The sequence below is a fragment of the Aulonocara stuartgranti genome (genome assembly GCF_965226115.1).
Source record: "Aulonocara stuartgranti genome assembly, chromosome: 18".
Taxonomy (NCBI): Eukaryota; Metazoa; Chordata; class Actinopteri; order Cichliformes; family Cichlidae; genus Aulonocara; species Aulonocara stuartgranti.
In genome coordinates, this window is record NC_138954.1 from 26,177,265 (window position 1) to 26,198,014 (window position 20,750).

General features: G+C 40.2%; 1 protein-coding gene across 5 annotated transcripts in view; it reads left to right on the plus strand.

Moving 5' to 3' along the window:
• Nucleotides 1-556: 556 nt before the first annotated feature.
• LOC309694360 (low-density lipoprotein receptor-related protein 8-like) overlaps nt 557-20,750 on the plus strand; it is an 85,223-nt gene continuing 65,029 nt past the window's right edge. For all 5 annotated transcript variants that reach the window (XM_082514391.1, XM_082514393.1, XM_082514394.1 and 2 more), the window contains exons 1-2: nt 557-796; nt 1,426-1,542. In XM_082514391.1, coding sequence (XP_082370517.1) covers nt 730-796; nt 1,426-1,542 — 184 coding nt within the window. In that variant the 5' untranslated portion in view covers nt 557-729. The remainder of the gene's footprint in view (nt 797-1,425; nt 1,543-20,750) is intronic.

Below are 20,750 nucleotides of genomic sequence, written 5' to 3' on the forward strand. Positions count from 1 at the left end.
TCCTGTTTATCCAGGTTCGGGAGTTGCATCAGGAGTAAAATAGCTTGTGACCCCTTCAGACATGGGGTTGTATCTCCTCCCAGGTTGAAGCGGGGTTCTTTAACATGTAAGGCAAGCGGCAAATTGTATTGTATTATTATTGTTATTTGTCCAAATAATGTTAAAAAATTGATTTTTCTGCCTAATGTCACAAATACAATTTAAAACTGTATGGGATAAGAAAGCACCATTGCAAAGACAAAAAACAAAAAAAGAACTGCCGTTTATTTCTATTCTACTCAACTTTTTTTTTTTTTTTTAGAAAATCTGCCTTCAAAGATTTCATTATTGTATGACATTGTGATCTAGAGAGGCAAAAAAAGTTTTTAGTTACAGTTTTTATTTCGCCGCAATCGCAAAATAAACAACCACACATAAAAATGAAGATACCACAAAACACAAGCAAAAGATAAATAAATGCATTTATTTTTAAAGTAAGCTAGTTCAAGAAATTTGCCTTAATAGTTTGTATTATTTCATGCCTTTGGTCACTGTCCTACTGTATCGCATTGTGTAGCGTAACTGTCCCCGCCCCGCGCGCTGTCGTCACGCGCCGGGTAGCCAGTGAGGCGGAGGGAGGGGGAGTTTCACACGGCGGAGAGGCAGGCAGCGGCGTCGCAGCGCTACAACAAGAGCGGCTTTTGGGCTTTGTTTCGTGGATGTGAATGAGCTCCATCACCTTCTCCAGAAATGTTGACGGATTTAAGGATATTGCTACTTTTTAATTTGTTCGTCCTCAGGCTTCATTTCACAAAAGGTCAGTTGAAAATCGTTGCCCCCCTCTGCGCGCGAAACGCTATTGAAATAGTAGATAAAGGCTGGTGTGTGATGCTGAGCTGACTGGAAGCGCTCTCTACTCGGCGCGCGCGAGCGTGCGTGTGATACCAAGAGAGCAAAAAGGCTAAAAGGGACTACTTTCTAAAAACAAATTAATGCGCAAGTGTGTTGTTTATTTCACTTTAAAAATGTAATAGGTGAGGTTTCAGGATAGGAAAAAGCCTCTGCGTGTCTGTCATGCATCTGTCATCCATACTGCATCAGAGGTAGTAGCTGTAGTAGCACAGACTGACTGACTGACTGAATCTTTGTCTTTACGTTTGGAAGAATTGAGTCGTGCAGACCCTGGGCCTCTTCTGAGCCCTTCTGTCTTTGAACTGTTAAATATCCTGGGAAAAAGGAGACCGCTATCTGAAAGAAAGCATGCACCATGACGCCTCTAGCCCTTCACCCAATTGACCTGAATGAAGACTGAATATCAATTAGGCATTCATTTGCAAATGACAGTTGAACTAGCCTACAAGAGATTACTGTTATATCCAATTGTTGCTCATCCATCTGGACTCTTATCTCTCCTTTTGTTTTTGTTTTTGTTTTTGTTTCTTGCAGCCACGGATGAGTGTGAGGATGGACAGTTTCAGTGCAGCAACAAAAGGTGTATACCGACCATCTGGAGGTGTGACGATGATGACGACTGCTCAGACAACAGTGATGAAGAAAACTGTCGTAAGTGTTAAAATTAAAGGAGAAATAAACACAGATTAAATATGTTGACTGTGGACCTGCCACGACTAAGGCGTTATTACACAATAACATGTTAAAGCATGATGAAAATAGACATTAACTATATTAATGATTATAACAGTGCAACCCCTCCATCCCTGCTTAATCATAAAAACATCCCACCGTATTATCATGAGGATTAGTCCAGTCAGTGTGATCCTAACCATCAATAGTACTAGAAAAAGTTTAGCTCTGAGTATTCATTAGAGCTAGTCTTTCAATTTTGATCACGATTCGAGTGTGTGCTTCAGCCTGTGTATTTTAAGTTGTGTTTTCTTATTGTGTTAAAAGTCATGAACCAGAAAATGAACCCGCATCCCTCCCAGGTTTCTGCCCTTTCATAGCTTTAGATTTTTTTTTGCTGGCTTTGCTATCTTATTAGGATTTTATCAATTTTCTTTCTACTCACGCATTGTTCACAACGGCCCTGATTCCATAAAAGCCAGCAGAGTTTACAAAGACGCACAAATGCAATCATGCTTTGAGTGAGGATGTGTGCGTTCGCCTCAGGCTAAGAGCGCGTGCAGGTGATTTCATCCCTTCTCCTCCTATAAATAGAGCACTCAACAAGCGTGTTTTCCTAAAATGCGGGTTGATTGGGTGGAACCATTTTCCAATCATCTTCAAATGAAAAGCTGTCCAGGTGAGGGACAGACTGCGTGGTGCATCGCTCCAGTGCACAAAGCTCTGACAGGTATCTTGGATGTGTTGTTCTGGGTGGAAATAATAGAATTCTGCTTTCCTTTTTGACAGCAAACCAGTGGCCTATATTTTGAAAGAATGCTCGTGCTGAAACCAGTGAAATTGTGCCAAAGCTGAAGCCGAGATTTGCGTGTTTGCAGTGCAGCTTCTTTTGTGTCTGGGTTAATTGTGGCTCGGGAGAAAATTCTACACCTCCCCACGCGATCTCATGCATCTCTCTGTTTTTATGTTTTCTCTCTCTCTCCCTTTCTCTTCCACAAAACTCCATCCCCCACACAGACCTGTTGTATACAACCACCTTATACTTCCTATGCGTGTATGGAGGTGTTTCCCTGTTCTTTCCTTGCTTCTCGTCTCCGTCCCAGCAGGACGTGTCCTCAGGCACGCAGAAAAGCAGGTCATTTGGAGCCTGTTTGCTCCTAAAACATTCATGTGTCACTGTTTCAGACACGCACACGAATTCTGACGTTTGGAGAAAAGTGATTGCTCTGCCAGGCTTTATTTCCTCTGTATTTCTTTCATAGGAAATTGTTTGTGGGTTTATTACCCCCTCGTGTGTTTTCCATAAGGAGGAGCTTCTGACACATTTAGGGTTTGAGTGAAAACACTCCCTCTGAAAGCCTTTTAAGCTGAGACTTACTGTCAGCCCACCATTTGATGATTATGACTGTAAAGCATTACATGTTGTTTTATTAGAGAGCGGTACATGTGTGGCCTTCACTCTGTGTCCATCTCCTTTTCCTGTGTGGTCTGTTGTATCTGCGTGGGCAGGCGCTTGTTTCCCTGAGCAGAGATGCAGGGTTTCTGTACCCGCTTCTCTGTAGTGTGTGATCAGAGAGATGCTAAGGATGTTGGCTGTTAAAATTGTACTCCTCTGTACTCTGGCAATTGTTAAAGAATGATTTACTTATCTTTGAGTCATTCTCACAGGTTGCCTCTGTAAGCCGTTTTTCTCTTTCTCCATGTGAAAAGACAGAAGTCAGCCGGTGTTAGGCGGTGAGGTGAAAACCTGTACAACATATGCTGCGTTGGGGGGAGAAGGTGCTGAGGATTTAGCTTGTAAATACAGCAAATCCTGTTCAGAAATGACACCGTTGGTTCTCGTTGGCTGTGAAGCGGTAGCATTTTTTAAATTAAGTTTCTGAATGGCTGAGTGGATTGTCTCACTTTTTTTTTTTTTGCTGAAAATATAATATTTCATAACACAATGCCAAGCCAGATATTTCAGTGACTGAATGTGTGCAACAGACCATGGTTATGAAATATGCTGACAGGAAGGAGCTGCAGCTCCTTATTTGTCATGCCAGTGTCACTTTCTTTCTAACCTGACTGTCGCTGGCAGAACAGGTGTCTAAAACACACCAGAATTTCTCATACCAGTAATCTTTATGCACCATGGTGCTTCTCCATCCTTTACCCTGTTTTTGTTAACACCATCCCCCACTAGTTCACCCCCGAGACTGCAATCCCTATCACTCAGTACACCCCTACCATCCCCCCATTATCAAACTATTCCCCACTGACCGTTCACTCACTGCGGGGACCCATACATTCATACATGCATAATTACAGTCCCTAACTATTTACAGACACATGTATGGGCCAGACACATGTTAGAATAAACAGAATCACATGAGTACTAATGCATGTGCACACTGTATTTTTGCAGCAGAGAAGTTCAGTCCATATATAAGAAACTGTACATTTTGTTTACTGGTTGCATAAGTTCCTGGGTGAGGATGAGACGCAAATCCTCCCTCCCTCTCGCTGCATCTGGAGTTGACAGCAGTGGAGGCAACAAAAGAATTCCTCCTTGAATTCTTAAAGTCCAATTTGTGCCGACTCTGATGCGAAGTCGGCGTTTAATCCTCGTCCTGATTATAGCAGCATATCGCCCACTTGCCATCTATCTGCGCTACCTTCAAAGTCCAGAGTGTCCGCTTGACTCTCCTCTCATCCTCGGATGTGATAGGAATCTATTTCATTTGCATTCATGAATTTAACATTCACACCTGCAGGGAGGCATTTCACATCGCCACGTAGCGCTCAAAGTCTTCTGTTGTTTTACACCGCGATGCAGAGTCAGCAACAGGCTGCATGCCTCCTCTCTTTGTCTTCTCTTAGTTAATAAACCTCCACCACTCCCTCATTGCCACACTCACTTTTGAATCTGCCGGCACTCCTCCAAACCTCCCGTAGTCATTTTTTTATTTCTTTGTTCTAAAGCCTTTCGGTGGATGCAGATTCTCTGCTATAGTGTCGAAACCACAGGCCTGCTAACACACCAAGTTTCAGGAAATTAAGAAGCCTCTGTTCAATGCTTGATAAATGCTTGTTTAAAGCTCTATTAAGAGTCCTTAGAACTCACACATCTGCGGCACACTGAGGTCCTTTTAATAGCTTGAGTGCGAAGAAATCGGTCAATATTTTTTAATATGGTCTACTTCGTGCATGATCTGTAAATTGGTTTTATGATATGAGAATAGGTAAGATTATGTCAGTCAATATTATTGTTTTTTTTATTTGGCTGCTTGCTAAGTTCTTGAAGGCAGACAGTGCCTCCCCTGCTGACAGAGTATTTTTTGTCATCAATTCAAAATAGCTCACTGGATTTTGTTTTGAAATCCTTCCTTCTTTTTCTTTGCTTTATTATGCTTATGGTATTTCTTTGGCTGCAAATAAAACTATCTGTTAAGCAGTAAGTCATCTTCCGCTTATCCTCTGCATTTTATTTTTCAAGGCTTTCCTCTTTCAAAAAGGGAAAAGTCCTTTGTTATCATAAATATCCACATCTCTGAATGCTCACTTGGCGAACTATTTTTACATACTTTTTGGAACAACTTTGGCCTATCTACAACATCTTCACTTCTTTTTCTGCACTCACGCAGCAGATTCCCACAGAAAGCTAAATGGACTCCACTTTAAAACTCTCTACAGCCTCATGACTCTCTGTTTCTGTTGGCACTGACGGCTGGTCGAACACGCTTCCCGCCAGCTCTACTTTTTGGGTATTTCCGGCTGTTTTTATTGCTCTGACAGGTTATTTTTCTCCTAGCTGTGTTGACATCACCCACCCAGGCTAGTTGACAGCAATATTTCACAAAGTAATGCCGACTGATCAGACACGAGGAAACAGTTTTGCCACCTGCTGAGATCTACTTGTAAATTCAGAAAAATAATACCATTCTGTGTGAGGTTCTGCTTTGTGTCGCTGAGGTTTCAGAAAAAAAAAAGATGCCTTGTATTTTTGGCTTATCAGAGTTAAAAACATTTCTTGAGTGAGTGTGTTTCACCCCACAGTGTCTGAATCTTTTTTGTCTGTGTTCTTTGAAGCTTGAGTGATTGAGTGAAGTTGAAGTGATAGAAAGTGGGAAAAGAAATTATTATGACCCTACAGTGTGAGTCTGGGAGGTTGTTTTGTGTTCCTATCAAATTCTCCCCATAATCTCCACGGCTGTTGTCAACAGACACAGCGTGGAAAGGATTACGCCTTTATCTCTCCAAGCTATGAGGCATTTTTTCTGTCGGGTCTGTGGTCAATTTATGTTATGTTAATTCACAAAGATGTGATAATGCCTCAATTAGTCACCAATTTGAAAAGCTACGATAAAGCAAATGTTTTTATTGCAAAAATGTATGGCTTTTAAAACATGTCAGTTCGGTAAACAAACTGATCTTCTGATCTTTCTGATCTGTCCACTTGATCTTTTCCTCAAGAAACAAAGTCTGTGGAAGATCTTTGAGATTATTAAGCAGTTGTGGAAGTTGAAAACTTCTGCCTAAAGAAGAAAAACAAAATAATGTTTGTATTACTGCAATAGCAAGTGTTTTCCCATTTTTAAGGAGAATAACAGCAGTAGTGTTCTATTTCCTGTTATGTTGAAAAACATGTCAACAAGTCCCCTGATGCACCTTACTAGAGCATTTAAGAGCTTTATTCTTGTTTACAAAAACAGAGTTTGTATAATTCTTATGAGCTTGAAAGTATGAAGGTATAACTACCTTTATTCTTCAACACATTTCTTTAAGTAGTCTCCAGGAATAGTTATTTATTCTAGAGACACTCAAAGCTCTTCTTTGGATGTTGGCTGCCTTTTGTTCAGTTCTCTGTCAAGATGATCCCACATTGCTTCAATAAAGTTGAGGTCTGGGCTCTGGGGAGGACAATCGTTGCTTATAGCGTTCCACTGAATGTTTTTCTATCTAGATATGCCTTTACTGCATTGGCAGTGTGTTTGGGAATATATTAAATTATGAAATGCTTTCCACATGGTATTGCATGCTGGATCAAAATCTGATGGTACATTTCTGTGTTTATGTCAAAGTGAGAAACTTAGCTGTAGCTAATGAAGATGATGGTAGTAGCTAGAATTCTCTTAAAGTAGCCAAATGCCTCATGATCAAATAAGTAAAGGACATGAATGGATGAATGAGATTCCTACTGTGCCAATATGCAAGTTACTTCATCATCAATTTTTTCGGATCTACAACAACACTGGCTGAAATGCAGTCTCACAAACTGTGACTGAGCCCCCACTGTGTTTTACAGATGGCTGTGGACACACAGTGTTGCACCTCTCTCCCACCCTCTGAATATACCTCAGCCTTTTCTCCTTGTTTCCGTTGATTAAGAATGGCTTCTTGACAGCCACACGTCTACTGAGACCATTTCTGATGAGGCTTCAGTGAACAGTAGATGGATCAACTGAAAGGCCAGATGCATCTCTCAGGTCCTGTGTCAGACCTTTGATGGATTTTTTCCTGTTTCTCAAGGAACTGATTTTCAGATACTGTTCATCTTCTTTATATAGTTTTTTTTTAGGCCTGGCAGTTCTTCTGTTGTCCTCTACTTATCCAGGTTCCTAAACAAAACATAAACTGCACATCTTAGCTGTTTGGGAATCACCAAATCAACTAAAGAAATTGGAAAAAAATTGGTGTTTTGTGATAGGCTACTAGTAGCAAAGTGCCTAAAGATACAAAAAAAAAATTGGTTCTAAGTTGTCTGTTATGTGTAGAGACTCACTGGTACATCGTTTGAGTTGTCTTTTCTATGCTTGACTGATTCATAGGTACGTTTTAAGTGATTTGACAAAGAAAAACATTCCTGTAAATTTGTTTAGGTACAGGGACTGGAGTTAAAATGAGTAAAAAAGCAGCCAATGTTCAAAGAAGAACTTTGAAAGACCTTCAGAAAGCCTGGATAATGTTTGCGAAAGCAAGCTCCTTAGAAGCAAAAAGTTTTCCTCATTATGTAATTTATTTATGTAGTCTAAAAAAATCAGGTCCAACCTTCATTTATGGGGCGATCGTGGCTCAAGAGTTGGGAGTTCGCCTTGTAATCGGAAGGTTGCCGGTTCGAGCCCCGGCTCGGACAGTCTCGGTCGTTGTGTCCTTGGGCAAGACACTTCACCCGTTGCCTACTGGTGGTGGTCAGAGGGCCTGGTGGTGCCAGTGTCCGGCAGCCTCGCCTCTGTCAGTGCGCCCCAGGGTGGCTGTGGCTACAATGTAGCTTGCCATCACCAGTGTGTGAATGTGTGTGTGAATGGGTGGATGACTGTATGTAAAGCGCTATATAGATACAGGCCAGGCCATTCATTCACAGCGATCTTGAGCAATTAAAATGCTATAAAATGTTTTTAAATCAGCCTTCAGTCAAACCACAGTCCTTCTGGAAACAGCTTGTTACAATCCTGTTATCTTAGAACCCCTTTTTAAATGAACGTGGTTTAATTTCAGTGGATAACGGAATTAAAAAAAGGAGCTCACCAGTAAAAATCTGATTTGCAAATTTGATGAATTTACTGAAAATAATAGGTGTTTAACCCCCCCCCCAAGTTCTCCTCTGCATGTGTAGACACCAATAGAAAGGACTAACTCAACAGTTCCGGTTCAACCCAACAGCACACTTGGAACAAATGCAACACTAATTACTTCCAAGACTACAGTGTGGCAAAAAAAGAGAAGCGTATATTTACCTACATCTTTATTACGATAAGAACTAAATGTACGTGCTGCTATATAGTTATAATTGTTGTGAACCTCGACTGCTCATAAGCGTCAGAACACGATAAGCTCATGTGTCGTTCTGTTATAATGTCTCTGGTTTTACAGATTAACCAGATATTTTCTTCCACATTATGCTAACTTATCGACGTGTGTGCGTGTGTGTGTTTGTGTATTACTATTTGCTTGTTTGCTGGTGCTACTGGCCTACTGCCCTGTATCTGCATGTCTCCAAGCCAGCTTGCCCTAAGTGATCATTAAGAAGTCTGCAGCTCCAATTGAGCTATTATCTCAGATTAGTGTGTGTCGTTACACAACGTTGCAGAGCGAGAGAGAGGGGATTAATGTGGGGGTATAAAACATCACTCAGCCTCAGCCTCTTCCCATCATCTGCCACATATTTATCCCTTTTTCCACTTGTCTTTTTAGTGCCTTCACCTCAGTGAAAACCATTTGTATGCATCATTTTAAAGATTACACCTCCCAGAAATCTGTGTTTATTTCAAGGGATAAAAAGCAGATATTTCTCCGAGGACACTCTTAGCAGTGTGTCTCGCCTCATGAAACTTACTGTTTCAATTCTGTTGAACTACCGAAATACTGCTGAGGCACTAAAATAACTTCATCAGCTAAAGTCTGTGCAGAGAATCTTTATTATGGAGTTAACACTGGGTTCTGGTTTCAATATTTAACTGTTTTAAAATCAATGAAAACTTTACAGGGCTGGAATTTTAATCATATCGTTTAAAGGCCGTCATTAACCCAAAATATTTAGATATTTAGCTCATATTTAGAGCTTTTCTGTGAGTTAATGGTGTAAAATGTATCCTGTAAACTCTAGAGCAGTGTTCTTAAAGTACTGGAAGTTACATATGGTGGTGAGGTAGGGCACTTTGTGTTTGAGATCTGGGCTGCTTGTTTTAACTGATAAAGTGATTCTGTTACACATCCCTGTAGTTTTTTGTAAAAGTGATTCAGTGGCAGTGAAATGAACCCAGGTCACTTTGAAAATCGATAAGACACATGCTGGATGTTCGAGAGCGGCTGCCTGCTCTGTGAACCCAGGCCTTGGGCCCGCTGGCATCCAGGCAGACAGCGCCTTTCATCCAGAATCACTGTCAGGAAAAAAAACAAAAAAAAAAAACAGACCCACAAGGGATGATGTTGGCACACACTCCAAGAGCTGTGGCACTTAGCAACTTGTGACTCATTTTGGTGAAAAATGCGACTTCATGTGACACAACAGCCGTGCTCATGAATCTCTTCTGACAGCTGCGACAATGTTGGGATTGGATGATTGTGGCTGTGAGTATTACTTTATTTTGATTTATCTTTTTTTTTGGATGAGTAAACATATTCATCACAGAACTACTGAGGATATTATGCATCTCTGAAGTCAGGCCAGGGCAACACAGAGCGTCAGCACTGTGTGCGGTAGTGAATTGGAATGATGAGCAAATAGCTATGACACAGCAACCATAGCCCTCGGACTCTTTCGTTTTATTGATGATTCAATGTAGCCGGATAAAGTATGAGTGTCACCTCTGCTCACACAGGCCATATTCGCTTCCTTTTGCCCAGCTACATACTGACTCATTACATCGCCACCATCACAGTGTTGAAGCTTTGCATGCGGGCTGTCACTGCGTTGAATCATACCACCTGCCTACATGTCTCCACCTTTACAGCAACCATCAGAACAGTGCGCGTAGCTTGAAATGAACTGTGGACAATCCAGCTGGCCTAAAGAGCCATTCAAATCTCCAGACAAAGGGCGCAAACAGTGGTTATCCTTATAACAAGCAATATCCTATTGCATGGTTGTCAACTGCAGAATTGAGCAAACATAAACTCCCTTATTAAAAAGTAACTTTATTAAAAATGTTAACATTACAATTTGTGGACACGCAATGAAAGGCTGATAAGTGGCATACTGACTTTACTATTTGAGATAATGTAAGTCATTTTAAGTTAGCTTTTGCATTTATGCAACGTTAGCCATTGCTAACATTTTACCCTGTGGAACATAGCTGATTCAAAGTCAGGCTGGAGCTATCATGGCACAATTTACACTATATGGTAGTTTTCCTGTGCTTCTGGGTTTCTTTCTTCTTCTTCAGCATACAAGGACAGACATGAACACTTGTAGGTGTATGCTGCCCTGCCAGTGCCGTAAGAATTGCAGTCTAAGACTCTTTGTTAGGACAGGTATTGTAGGCAGCATATGTCCTTAGGACATATGCTGCCTACAATACCTGTCCTAACAAAGAAAACAAGTACTATTACATTTTCAGAATTTTGCTATTGAAATGTGTTGGAACATATATCATACATACATCATGTTTTTTTTAAAGTAAGTTTACAAAATGTAAGTAAATTGCTGTAAAAAAAAGCCTCAAATATCAGAGTAAGGTTCTGAAATTTCTAGTTTTGCCTAAATACTATCACTCAGTTATATTTAATTTCCCATCGCCTGAGGAAATGCTATTAGCTTCCCTTTCCTCTTAAGGAATGACATATAATTAAATTTCTGCAGAAATGCAGAATGTGTGAGCTAAGCCTAAGTTAAATGAGGGTTTTATTGTGTCAGGCATTGCATTACCTGAACAGTCATAACAAATTAGAATGAGACTTGAACTAATTTTCTCAGCAGTAGAGATTTAAGCAAGAGAAGCCTTGAATCTGTACAGACGTGGACTATCAAATGATTTCTCTTCAACAATGACCTTCCAATTATCTGTACTGTAGATCTGAACAAAGAAAGATTTGCCATTTTTTGACTAGAGGAATGTAACATAACCATCCGTTCAGAGTAACTTGTTTTGCTGTCCCCCGCAGGCCTTTCTTACATCAAAGATTTTCAGAAAGATGCTTTCGCTCATGTGAAATCTGCATTTGAAAACAGCAGCAGCAGACCCAATTAGATTATTTAGTTTTCCTTGAAATATTCTGTCTGCACACAAAAAAATGGGCTGTGTAAACCTGCTTGGGTGTGTTTTGATTTAGATATTAACTATGAATGCGCAAAAACACACAGTGAAAAATCTTACCAAAATCTTGTAGCTATAACTTGGTTTTGAATTTGTAATGAAACTTATTTTACCATTATTTTCATGTTTAATCACACTGCTGTGTGGAGGTTTTAATAGATTTCTGCAGGCAGAAGGAGAAAGTACATCTCATTTCAGAAAAGGTCAGTCATGCCTGTTTAATTTATAAAGCTTATATTTAAATCATAGATATGATTTAAATATAAGCTTTCTAATTTAATCATATATAATGACATAATGCTTATTCATTATTCACCCTGTCTGTGTGTGTTAACACAAAAGTTGTGGCTTAGTATTCGAGCAAAAGTTTTCTTGGAAGTAGTTGGAAATGCAAGCAGAGAAGTGGGAAACGTTAGCTAGCAGATGGTTTGTCTGAGCCGCACTTGACCCCGTGTGCTTCCGGCAGGAATATTGCGATCAAAGCTGAGCGGCTAAGCTCTGCCTAGAGATAGATATGTTTTAAATGCATAGCCATTGGCCCATCACACGTACACACATAGTATGGATGCACAAGACACACCCTGGCTGCACACTGAAAGGCATTGAGTTCACATGAAATGAAAACGTGGTCTATTTTATTGGTTTGTGCATACCCTTTGTGAATGGGTAATGATGTAATCTCTTGTGACATGGATCACCAGAAAAAGAAGAACCACACTGATGCCGAGTTTAGAGAAATAAAAGGAGTGAAAGAGGAGGCAGAGCCAAGGAGGGTGTCGTTGCGGAGCGGGGCAAGGCATGGGGGCAGGGATAAAGAGTGCTGCAGTGTCATTGATTTTAGAGTGGTTGTTTTGCTGTGTTATTGTTCAGATGCAGATCAGATAAAGTGTAGCCGATAAGACACACAGCCAATTAGAAATCAGCTGTAGTCTCTCCTTTAGAGAGGTGAGAGTTGAGGTTGAGTTTTCTGTTGCACTCTGCACAGAAAGAAGACAACTAAATCGCTAAGTTAACAGAGACAAAGCTCTTACTCAAGCATGAGTACAAAACTAAAAGCAATGCCAATTGGTTTGAAAGAAGAGCCACTCACTGCAGAACATCTGCTCAGGCTCAGGCAGCCAGGCTGCTGGAAACACCTGGCATTAATGCAGCTTTCCTGCTCTTCTAACACGGCTGTGTGAATCAGATTTTCTGTGTTTAACTTTAAGTCAAGGAGTGGCAAAGCAGCTTACACTGGGGGTTCAAATATATAAATATATAAAGTCATTGTGCTATTTATTTATATTTCATTCATGCTATTATATCTCTGTTTTACAAAATCAACAGGGATACTCTATTCAAAATATTACTCTATCACTTTTCACTTATATGGAACATATAGGGAACATTTCTGAAGAAGCAATGTTGTGTCTTGTAAGATGATGTGTAAGATGGTGATTACAATATTAGATACACAAAAAGCAATCAAATCTGGATTGTTGTGCTAGTATTTTTGCTTGGACAAGACTACTTCTTCCAGCCCTGATTACATTGTAGCTTACCAATAGTGATGTGTAGCCTGTGTCTTAAAAATGCTAGCCTGGTCCATTTGTTGATTGCACATGAAGGTTGATGGAGGCACTGTGTGCTTCCATCAGCCTGTTTGCAATCAGTCCAGACAACCCACTCTTTTCATTTTAGGCAATAAAACCTTTCCTCTTGATGCTTTGCCTTGCTGATATTAATATAGGTAAACCCCCCCCTTTCTTTTTTATGTTACCAGTCCACCTGTCATCTCTGAATTCTCCCTCCAAACTCTCTCAAACAGTACAAGCGGGGCACTGGATCTGCGAACTGATTGAAGAGAGTACTGTCTATATGGTTCAAGTGCTAAAGCCAAAATGCATGTATGTGTGTTAGATTATGTTGCAACATCGGTTTTATAGAAACAAATAAGTGGCTTCCACCAAAAAATTTAGTTTTTTTTATTAGCAAATTGTAGTTTATTGTTAGTTATAAGCCTAGCAGGAAACCCATTAACTGCATACAGTTTGGTGAGCTCAAGCTTAAAAAATAAAATATTGACCTCTAAGAAACAGTATTTCTTACAGGATTATTACAGTGTGCACATCTATCGCTTTTGTTTTGTACCCATTTTGTATGTGACTCCTCCTAAACCATGACATCAATAATTTACAGTGCTTTTTTACTCACTAATCTGCAAAGTCTGGTGCAGAGAACTATTACTTTTTTCTATCCACACAGCAGAAGTCACACTTTTGCATATAGTACAGTACCCTGGCCTACTTTGAATATCCACTCCACATATATTCTTACAGGGTAGAAATAGGAGTGAAAATGTCCCAGAAAAAACCTTCATTAAATTGCCTCATGCAACATGAGGATGCTATTGCATCGTAAAGCTGCAACACATTTAACACAGCCCACTGGAAATGATGTCATGGTGTTTAAGGAAATGTGCAAGCTTGCATTTGCTTTATTCTACGGGCTTGTAAAATTGGCTTTGTAAATGCAAAGACTAACCAATCCGGGTTGCGTATAAGACTTACATGTTTTCCGATGAGTGTCCCAAATTAAACTATTACCAATGTTATACTGACAGTCTTGGCATGTTCCCATAGGCCTTAAGGGTGATGGAGTGTGGTTACTTGTTTAATCTGCCCAGTTTGGCATGAAATCAGTGTTGTGACATTTTAGTCTTTAGGAATTCAGACCAAGTCTGCTGTAATATTCCTCTGCTCAGTACGGCTTAAGAAAGAATCATGAAAACAGCTAATGAATCATTTCATTTCTCTACTATTAGTTTAAATGAGGCCAACCGAAATGCTACATCTCTGATCTGTAACAAGTGTACCGTGCTTTTAATGGAACCATCTGAGCTTTGCATGCATGAAAGAAGCTGTGGTAAAGAGCCTAGCTGCTTTGTCACTTTCAGCTTTTCCAAAGACACTCAGTTGAAGACGTAGTTTGCTCATGCTGATGCATATATATTATAGTCTTTTACTGCAAAGAGAAACAGAGCAGAGCATTGAGGTAGCGTTGCATCTTTTGAGAGTAATGTGAGGTGTTTGGATTTATCTATGAATTATTTACCCAGTGTACTTACAACTCCAGATGATTTTCTATGCTTGGTAGCAAACATCCAGACCACATCTAACCTTGTGATCCTCTGTGCTTCGAGGTGTATTCAATCTCTTAATAATTATTACGTTTAAAGCATTTCACAGCTTATATCATGCGCATGGCATGAGGAGAAGTTGCTTTGTGCCACTTTGCTAACACAGAGAAGCTTTGGCGGTGAGGGGGGAAGCCTTTAGTCACAGTCTGAGTAATCGGTTTCTGTGGTGGGTTGGTTCAGGATTCTTTGATTGGACAGTGGGTATTTGGTGGGTCCACACTTAAGAATATCAGCTCTCACAGGGTCCATCAATAGGTGTCTGTGACTTTGTTCTTCCTGCCTGACTCTAGTGTGCAGTGTGTGAGAAGAAGAAGAAAGAAAAAAATGCATGCATTTAGAAACAGAGAAACAGACGGCCTACTCAGACGTGCAGAAGTGGGCGAATATGCGTGAGCGCGTGTTATGTTTGCATGTAACTGTCGGGTGATGTTCAAACAGCAGCTAGGATTAAAGTCTGAGCATGTCTTAATTACACTTTCTTGTTGCTAGGGGCAGACTTTCTAGAACAAGAAATTTGACCTCGGGCAGTATTACAGTTATGTTAATTTTCGTCTGCAGTGGGAAATGTAAAATCTGCTCTCAGTGCCTTGTCACAGCAATTTCAGTGGCTTAGTCTGCAGGCCAGTGAGGGTGTTTCTGAAAATTTGGCCTTTGTGTTTTGTGCTATTGGAATCAGGTCTTTGCAAGAGAAAGGAAGGAGAGAAGAAGAAAAAGAGATGTGGCTCATTCTCTGCATAGGGTAAATGGCTAATCTCCCATTTCTCATTACAGCCCCCTGGTTAGTATAGAAATTAAAATCCAGTGTGGCACACTTTTCCTTATACGGGACTGACTATGGTGTAGGCTCGCTTCATACGTTTGGTTGCTGTGTAACCGAGAGTGACAAGTCACTCTTTGACTTACTCTTAAATCCAGTATTATAAACTCAAGATGCTTAATGGAAGGCCACTGGAAAGTAGACTAATGAGACCAGACATCATCCCTTCTAAAGGCTTTTAAAGACATACGGAAACAGGAATGTAATAATATAGATTGCCCGCAAGTGCTTTTGTAGATTAATTTATAAAGTACAAGATCCGCATTCTAAATGAGAGAATCATCAGAGACTCAAATGCCCGTAACAAATAGCTCTGGGGCTTATTTACACTTGGATCCTGTATTGATGTAAAACCCAGATGCAACTTTTCATGTTATAGACAGATTTCCCAGCATTCCCTTTCAAAGTGAAATACTGGGCAATCACAAACGTTACCAAACTGCATTAAGGTTCTGTATCTAATTGAAGCAGAAGCTGGATTAATGTTACCCAGTGTTCCCCATTTCTTATCAAATTGGCTGCTGTGAAATAGGTCATTTAGAAAAATTACAATCTTGATTGCACCTGCTTTAGTCTGCCTATCATTTTGCTCTCAATTAATGTTTTCTCCTCCTCATAGCTGAAACCTAACCTGAAGGTGTCCTTGAAGCTATGCTTAACATAATAAGAGAGTTTATTCCTGCAATGATGGGTGCTGCTCTGAGAAACATGCTGCAGGCTTTGGCATAACATCTCACTAAATCACTCAAAAGACTAAAAAGTCAAGCTTAGAGGTCTATTAACAAAGCATTTTAGTTTTGTAGCTAAGAGCTGTTGAAAAAGACACATAAACACGTTTGACTGTAAGTTAAAGTGTTGTTTTACTCAGATTATTCATACACTTCTTATATTCAGAAACACTATACACAATGAGTAACTGTACTTTAAATATTACGTATGATTGTGGCGACATATTTCCAAGGGAGCTCTTTATTTTACTTATCACTTACTTACCTTGTTACATTAAAAAAAGAGTAAGATCTTATACAAATGTTGGTGTGTTGGATAAAATCATACTACTTGAATCTGGCCAAAAATTCTTTTCACTTCAGCTTTTTTAGTTATGGTTTAGCTCTGTTGGTCTATATTTTCGTTGGATACATTGTCCTGAAATTTTGTCCCAAATAATGAATCCAAATGATAATCCTGTGACTTTAAATCCTTGAACAGCTCACACATGGACTGCTATAAAAATTGGCCACAATTGTTAGCATGCTAGCATTAGGGCTGTGCCGTATCATATTGTCTGCAAGGATACTGATATGAATTTAAGTGCTATAAAATTTTCAGATCTCTGTTGATGTGCCAAATTCTTACTACAATACTGTACTGTACCACTGGTACAGTATCATAGTTAGACATGGCCACACGCTGATTTTTTTGAAGGACTATTTTGAACTCTTGAGCCTACGCCATCGCGATTTGATGAGCGTGAAGCAGGGCTGACTGTGGAACTGCATACTCGGTGGATAACAGCGAGTAAATCACAAGTCTGGAGACAGGTGTTTACTTAGCTCAGTGCCCAGGGCTGTTTTCCCATAGCGTCCTATAGGACTAGAAGGTGTTTTACGACAGCAGGTATCACACTCCCATATGCAGAAAGGCTATTGCAGGGACTTGAATTCAAGTTCTTGTTTTATTTTTTAGCCATCTTTAATACTAGTCTATGGTTAGTATTTACATCAAAGTACTGGTTTGCCAAATTACAGCCTGACAGACAGGCTAACATGGCTGCATGTTATGGTTGCAAATATTTCCCATTACCAAATCTGCCTGAGAACAATAGGTCCACTTTATGAATTGTGGCAGTCAGATCTTAATAGTGAATGATAGCATTTGGTCCTGGAGTTATAATTACTTTTGATTGTTAAGAGGAATGTCTCCTGTGTTTCAGCCACATTGAAACTCAGAGGAGAATCTTCAAGTGAAGGGCAAAATTGCTTTGGGATTGACTTAATTAATTTCCATTCCATGATTATTTTTTTACTTCATAAAGGAATAGCCCCCCCCCAAAGAGGATTTAGTCAGAGCTGAAGGAAGATTATCAGCAATATGATAAAAATTGTTAATTTGGCTTTAAAATACCCAAGAATACAAAAATAACAGGTCAGGGCGTAGATTTTCTCCAATAAGACAACGTAGACTTTTTGTTAGTGTACATAGAGCGATCATACTGTGTTGTCACCTGCCAAGAGAAAGAAAGACAGAAGAAGAAGAAGAAGACAAAGAAAACCCTGCATTCAGATTGTTGCTCAGCAGGTCAGACTCTCATTTTTGAATCACAGCTTTTTTCTCAGATTTCTAAAAGCCACTGTATCTACTTACACTGATGATAACACTGACTACAGTGATTCTGATGTGCATTTAAAGGCTGAAGTACTGTTGTTACTGTGTGCTGGACTATAGGCATTGTATTGGTGGTATTTGTTAAAGCTCAGATGTTTAAACACTATGATGCTGTTGCGTGTGCACTGTCGCAGTCATTGAGCGACAGGGGGTCAACAGGGGGGCTGTTGTGAGCTTGCTACCGCATTTTCAGGCGAAGATAAATATATATATTTTTATTTCTTCATCTCATCCAACTACAGCACTAAACTCGCAGTGCTGATGTTCCTAAGTGAACTGCTTTCACTGTGCTAACTTTCCTCAATCTTCCTGCTTCTTTTTTTAGGCTCATGTTATAGTTTTGAAATCTGGATCGACTGCGTTTTTATAGATGTGGACTTCCAAGATAAGAGATTTTCGCTCTACACTGGAGAGTATGAAATGCTGTCCTTTTCTATGCAGGGATATCCTTGAATATCTCCTTCAAGCAAGCCTCTGAATCCCCTGCTGTGCCATTAGCAACTGATAGTAAAGTACTGTGCCTTTGCTGAATACCTGCAAGGTTAAGGTGTGTGGACAGTTTTAATTTGAAGCAAAAAATTGCAAAGAAAGATTTTATGTGTGCAGTCGAGGTTTGCTGAGTGTAGACTGTTATAAGGCTGTGATGGGGAATGCAAGGCCAGGGACTCAACACAGTACCAAAGGTTATGACCGTTACAGATTATATAAGTTATGTTCATCGGGGTCTTGGTTTGAACTCTACGCAGACTGTGTTCTTTCAGGCTATGAGGAAGGAGCATCTGGCTGCTGTGCTGATTTCTATCGAAGCATGCAGGAGAGGCTCTGGGGGAAGAGCAGCAGTGACGGTGTCAGCTGTTTGGCTGAGGGACCTGTCCTAAAACTGTGTGTGTCTGTGTGTTTTCCCTGCCAGGGAGACTTTATTAACCAAAAACTCTGGGGCAGGTGACAGACTACAGCAACCAGCTTGTCTTCGTTCATTTGGAGGGCACCTTATTTAGATAGTTTACCGCAATAAGCAGGTGCTTTACCGCATTTCTTTGACATTGCACTGTTATCTGCAGTGGTTGCTTATGTAATGTTTTTAAATGGTTTGCGAAGGTTGTTGTTTCTGTGTGTGAACGGTCAGAGAATCAGCCATTTATCAAAAGTTAAGCCTTCACCGTTTTATCTTAACACAAGAGGCCACTCCATCTGTCTAGTAGGATTAGATTTATTCTGAAGGCTCCTGTTTTTCTGCTCATTTCTGATAAAAGTAGGATTTGGGGCTGCATTCACTAGCTCTAACTGTGGAAAAGTGTGCATAATCTGACCCTTGCTGTGGACTTAGAGACAGCAGTAGGGGCTGGTTCCTATTTAAACTTTGCCTGCAGGACATTCGTGTCACGTTGATGTAACACAAACCACATTCAACACATGAAACAAGGTAGTTCATCAAAGATGTACTCCTCTCTACTCGGTGCAGACTCATTTCATTCCCTCCGTTACACCCTCTTCTTGTGTGGTTCCCATCACTTTTTCTAGCAGCTTTACTCTTGAAGCTATGTCTTTCATATTTCACTGGTAATGTCTTCTGGGCTCCTCTCTGACACTCCTGGGGTCTGATTGTTCTCCCTGCTGAATCATTAGCTGGCTGCTGGATTTAATATAGGGAACACAGTGGAGAGAAGTACCTGTACCACCAAGTGTAACTGCAGAACCACTTGTACAGTAATGGTTTTAACTCCATAATGAGATGAGCACTAAAACACCATTTTCAAAGAAGGTAGAGTGCAGCCTGAAATAAGGTGTAAACTGTATTCTTAGATTCACCTTCTGGTGTCTGATATGATCTCTTTTCTTATCTTTTTTTTCTAAATTACAACTTATACATAAAATTTAAATCCCATAAATTCATAAATGTAGTGTAAATAGAGCCTGTAGGTGCTGTTTGCGTGTCTGCAAACAAATTGTAGAAATTAGTTGCTTTCTAAAATGCAGTAAGATCTTACCGGCTCATGTCACTTTTTCATGCTTCACTGAATAACATGCTGAGTCCTCTGCAAAATTGGACTTGCCTTTAGTTTGTATAAAGGCACAGTGTATTCCAGTGACAGTGCCAGGTTATAGGATGAAACTGTTGACATATGGCTGTAGATCAACCATATTTTGTGTCTCTAAACCAGGAAAAACACACAGGAAGAAAGGATTTTAACAGAAGGTCAGACACATGGAGAAGGCGTCACGCAGTGAACGCTGGTGTACGTGTGTATGTGTGTCGTCCTGTATTTGTGTGTTTGCTTCTCTTGGCAAGCTTGTCTTGTAAGCGCCAATGTATGCGTTATATCTGCAACATTTGTCAGTGTGTCAGCTCTGTGGTAGGGTGTACACGGGAGTGTGCCTGTCCACCCACGTGTATACTTCATATATGAGCTTGAAGATCAAAAGGCAGCAGACTGTCGCAGGAGCGTGAAAAAAAGCTCCAAAAAGGCTTGAAAACCTCTTGAGAAACTGAGATACAGATGTGTCCTGTTGCTTTCTTACAGATGCTTGTGCACAATCCACTATACTTCAGTGTGATGTTGCTCCATGATACTATTGGCTTCAAGGTAAATCTCTAGGGATTTAGCTAAGCTGGACCTAAAAAGTCTTCACTAAAAAATATCACTCCCGGGCTTCCTAAAGGTGACTAAGGAGCTTTTTAAGCTGAGGCTGCCCAGTCTTTTGCTTATAAAGGTGGTTTTTGTGTCAATGTGACCTGACAGGGAGGGAGAGAAAATATGTCTTTTTGGAGGCTGTGGGCTATAATTAGCACAGTGTAAGTCTTTGGCCAGTACACAAGGTCAGAAGAAAAGCTGGGCAGTGAACAGCAATAAGTAGCCTCCCTTACCTCCGGCATTCTGCATTACAGCATTGTGAGTTTAGTAATTATAGATGTGTGGTAGTCTTTACATGATCGGACATGACTTTTTCTTGCCATATTATTTTTACATGGCTATTTCACCTACAATCAAAGTTTTATTGATTTTTTAAATGTTGCCGATTAAAACTGAGCACTGAAATGAGTTCACGCTTTTCACAATACTTCGTCCGTCAG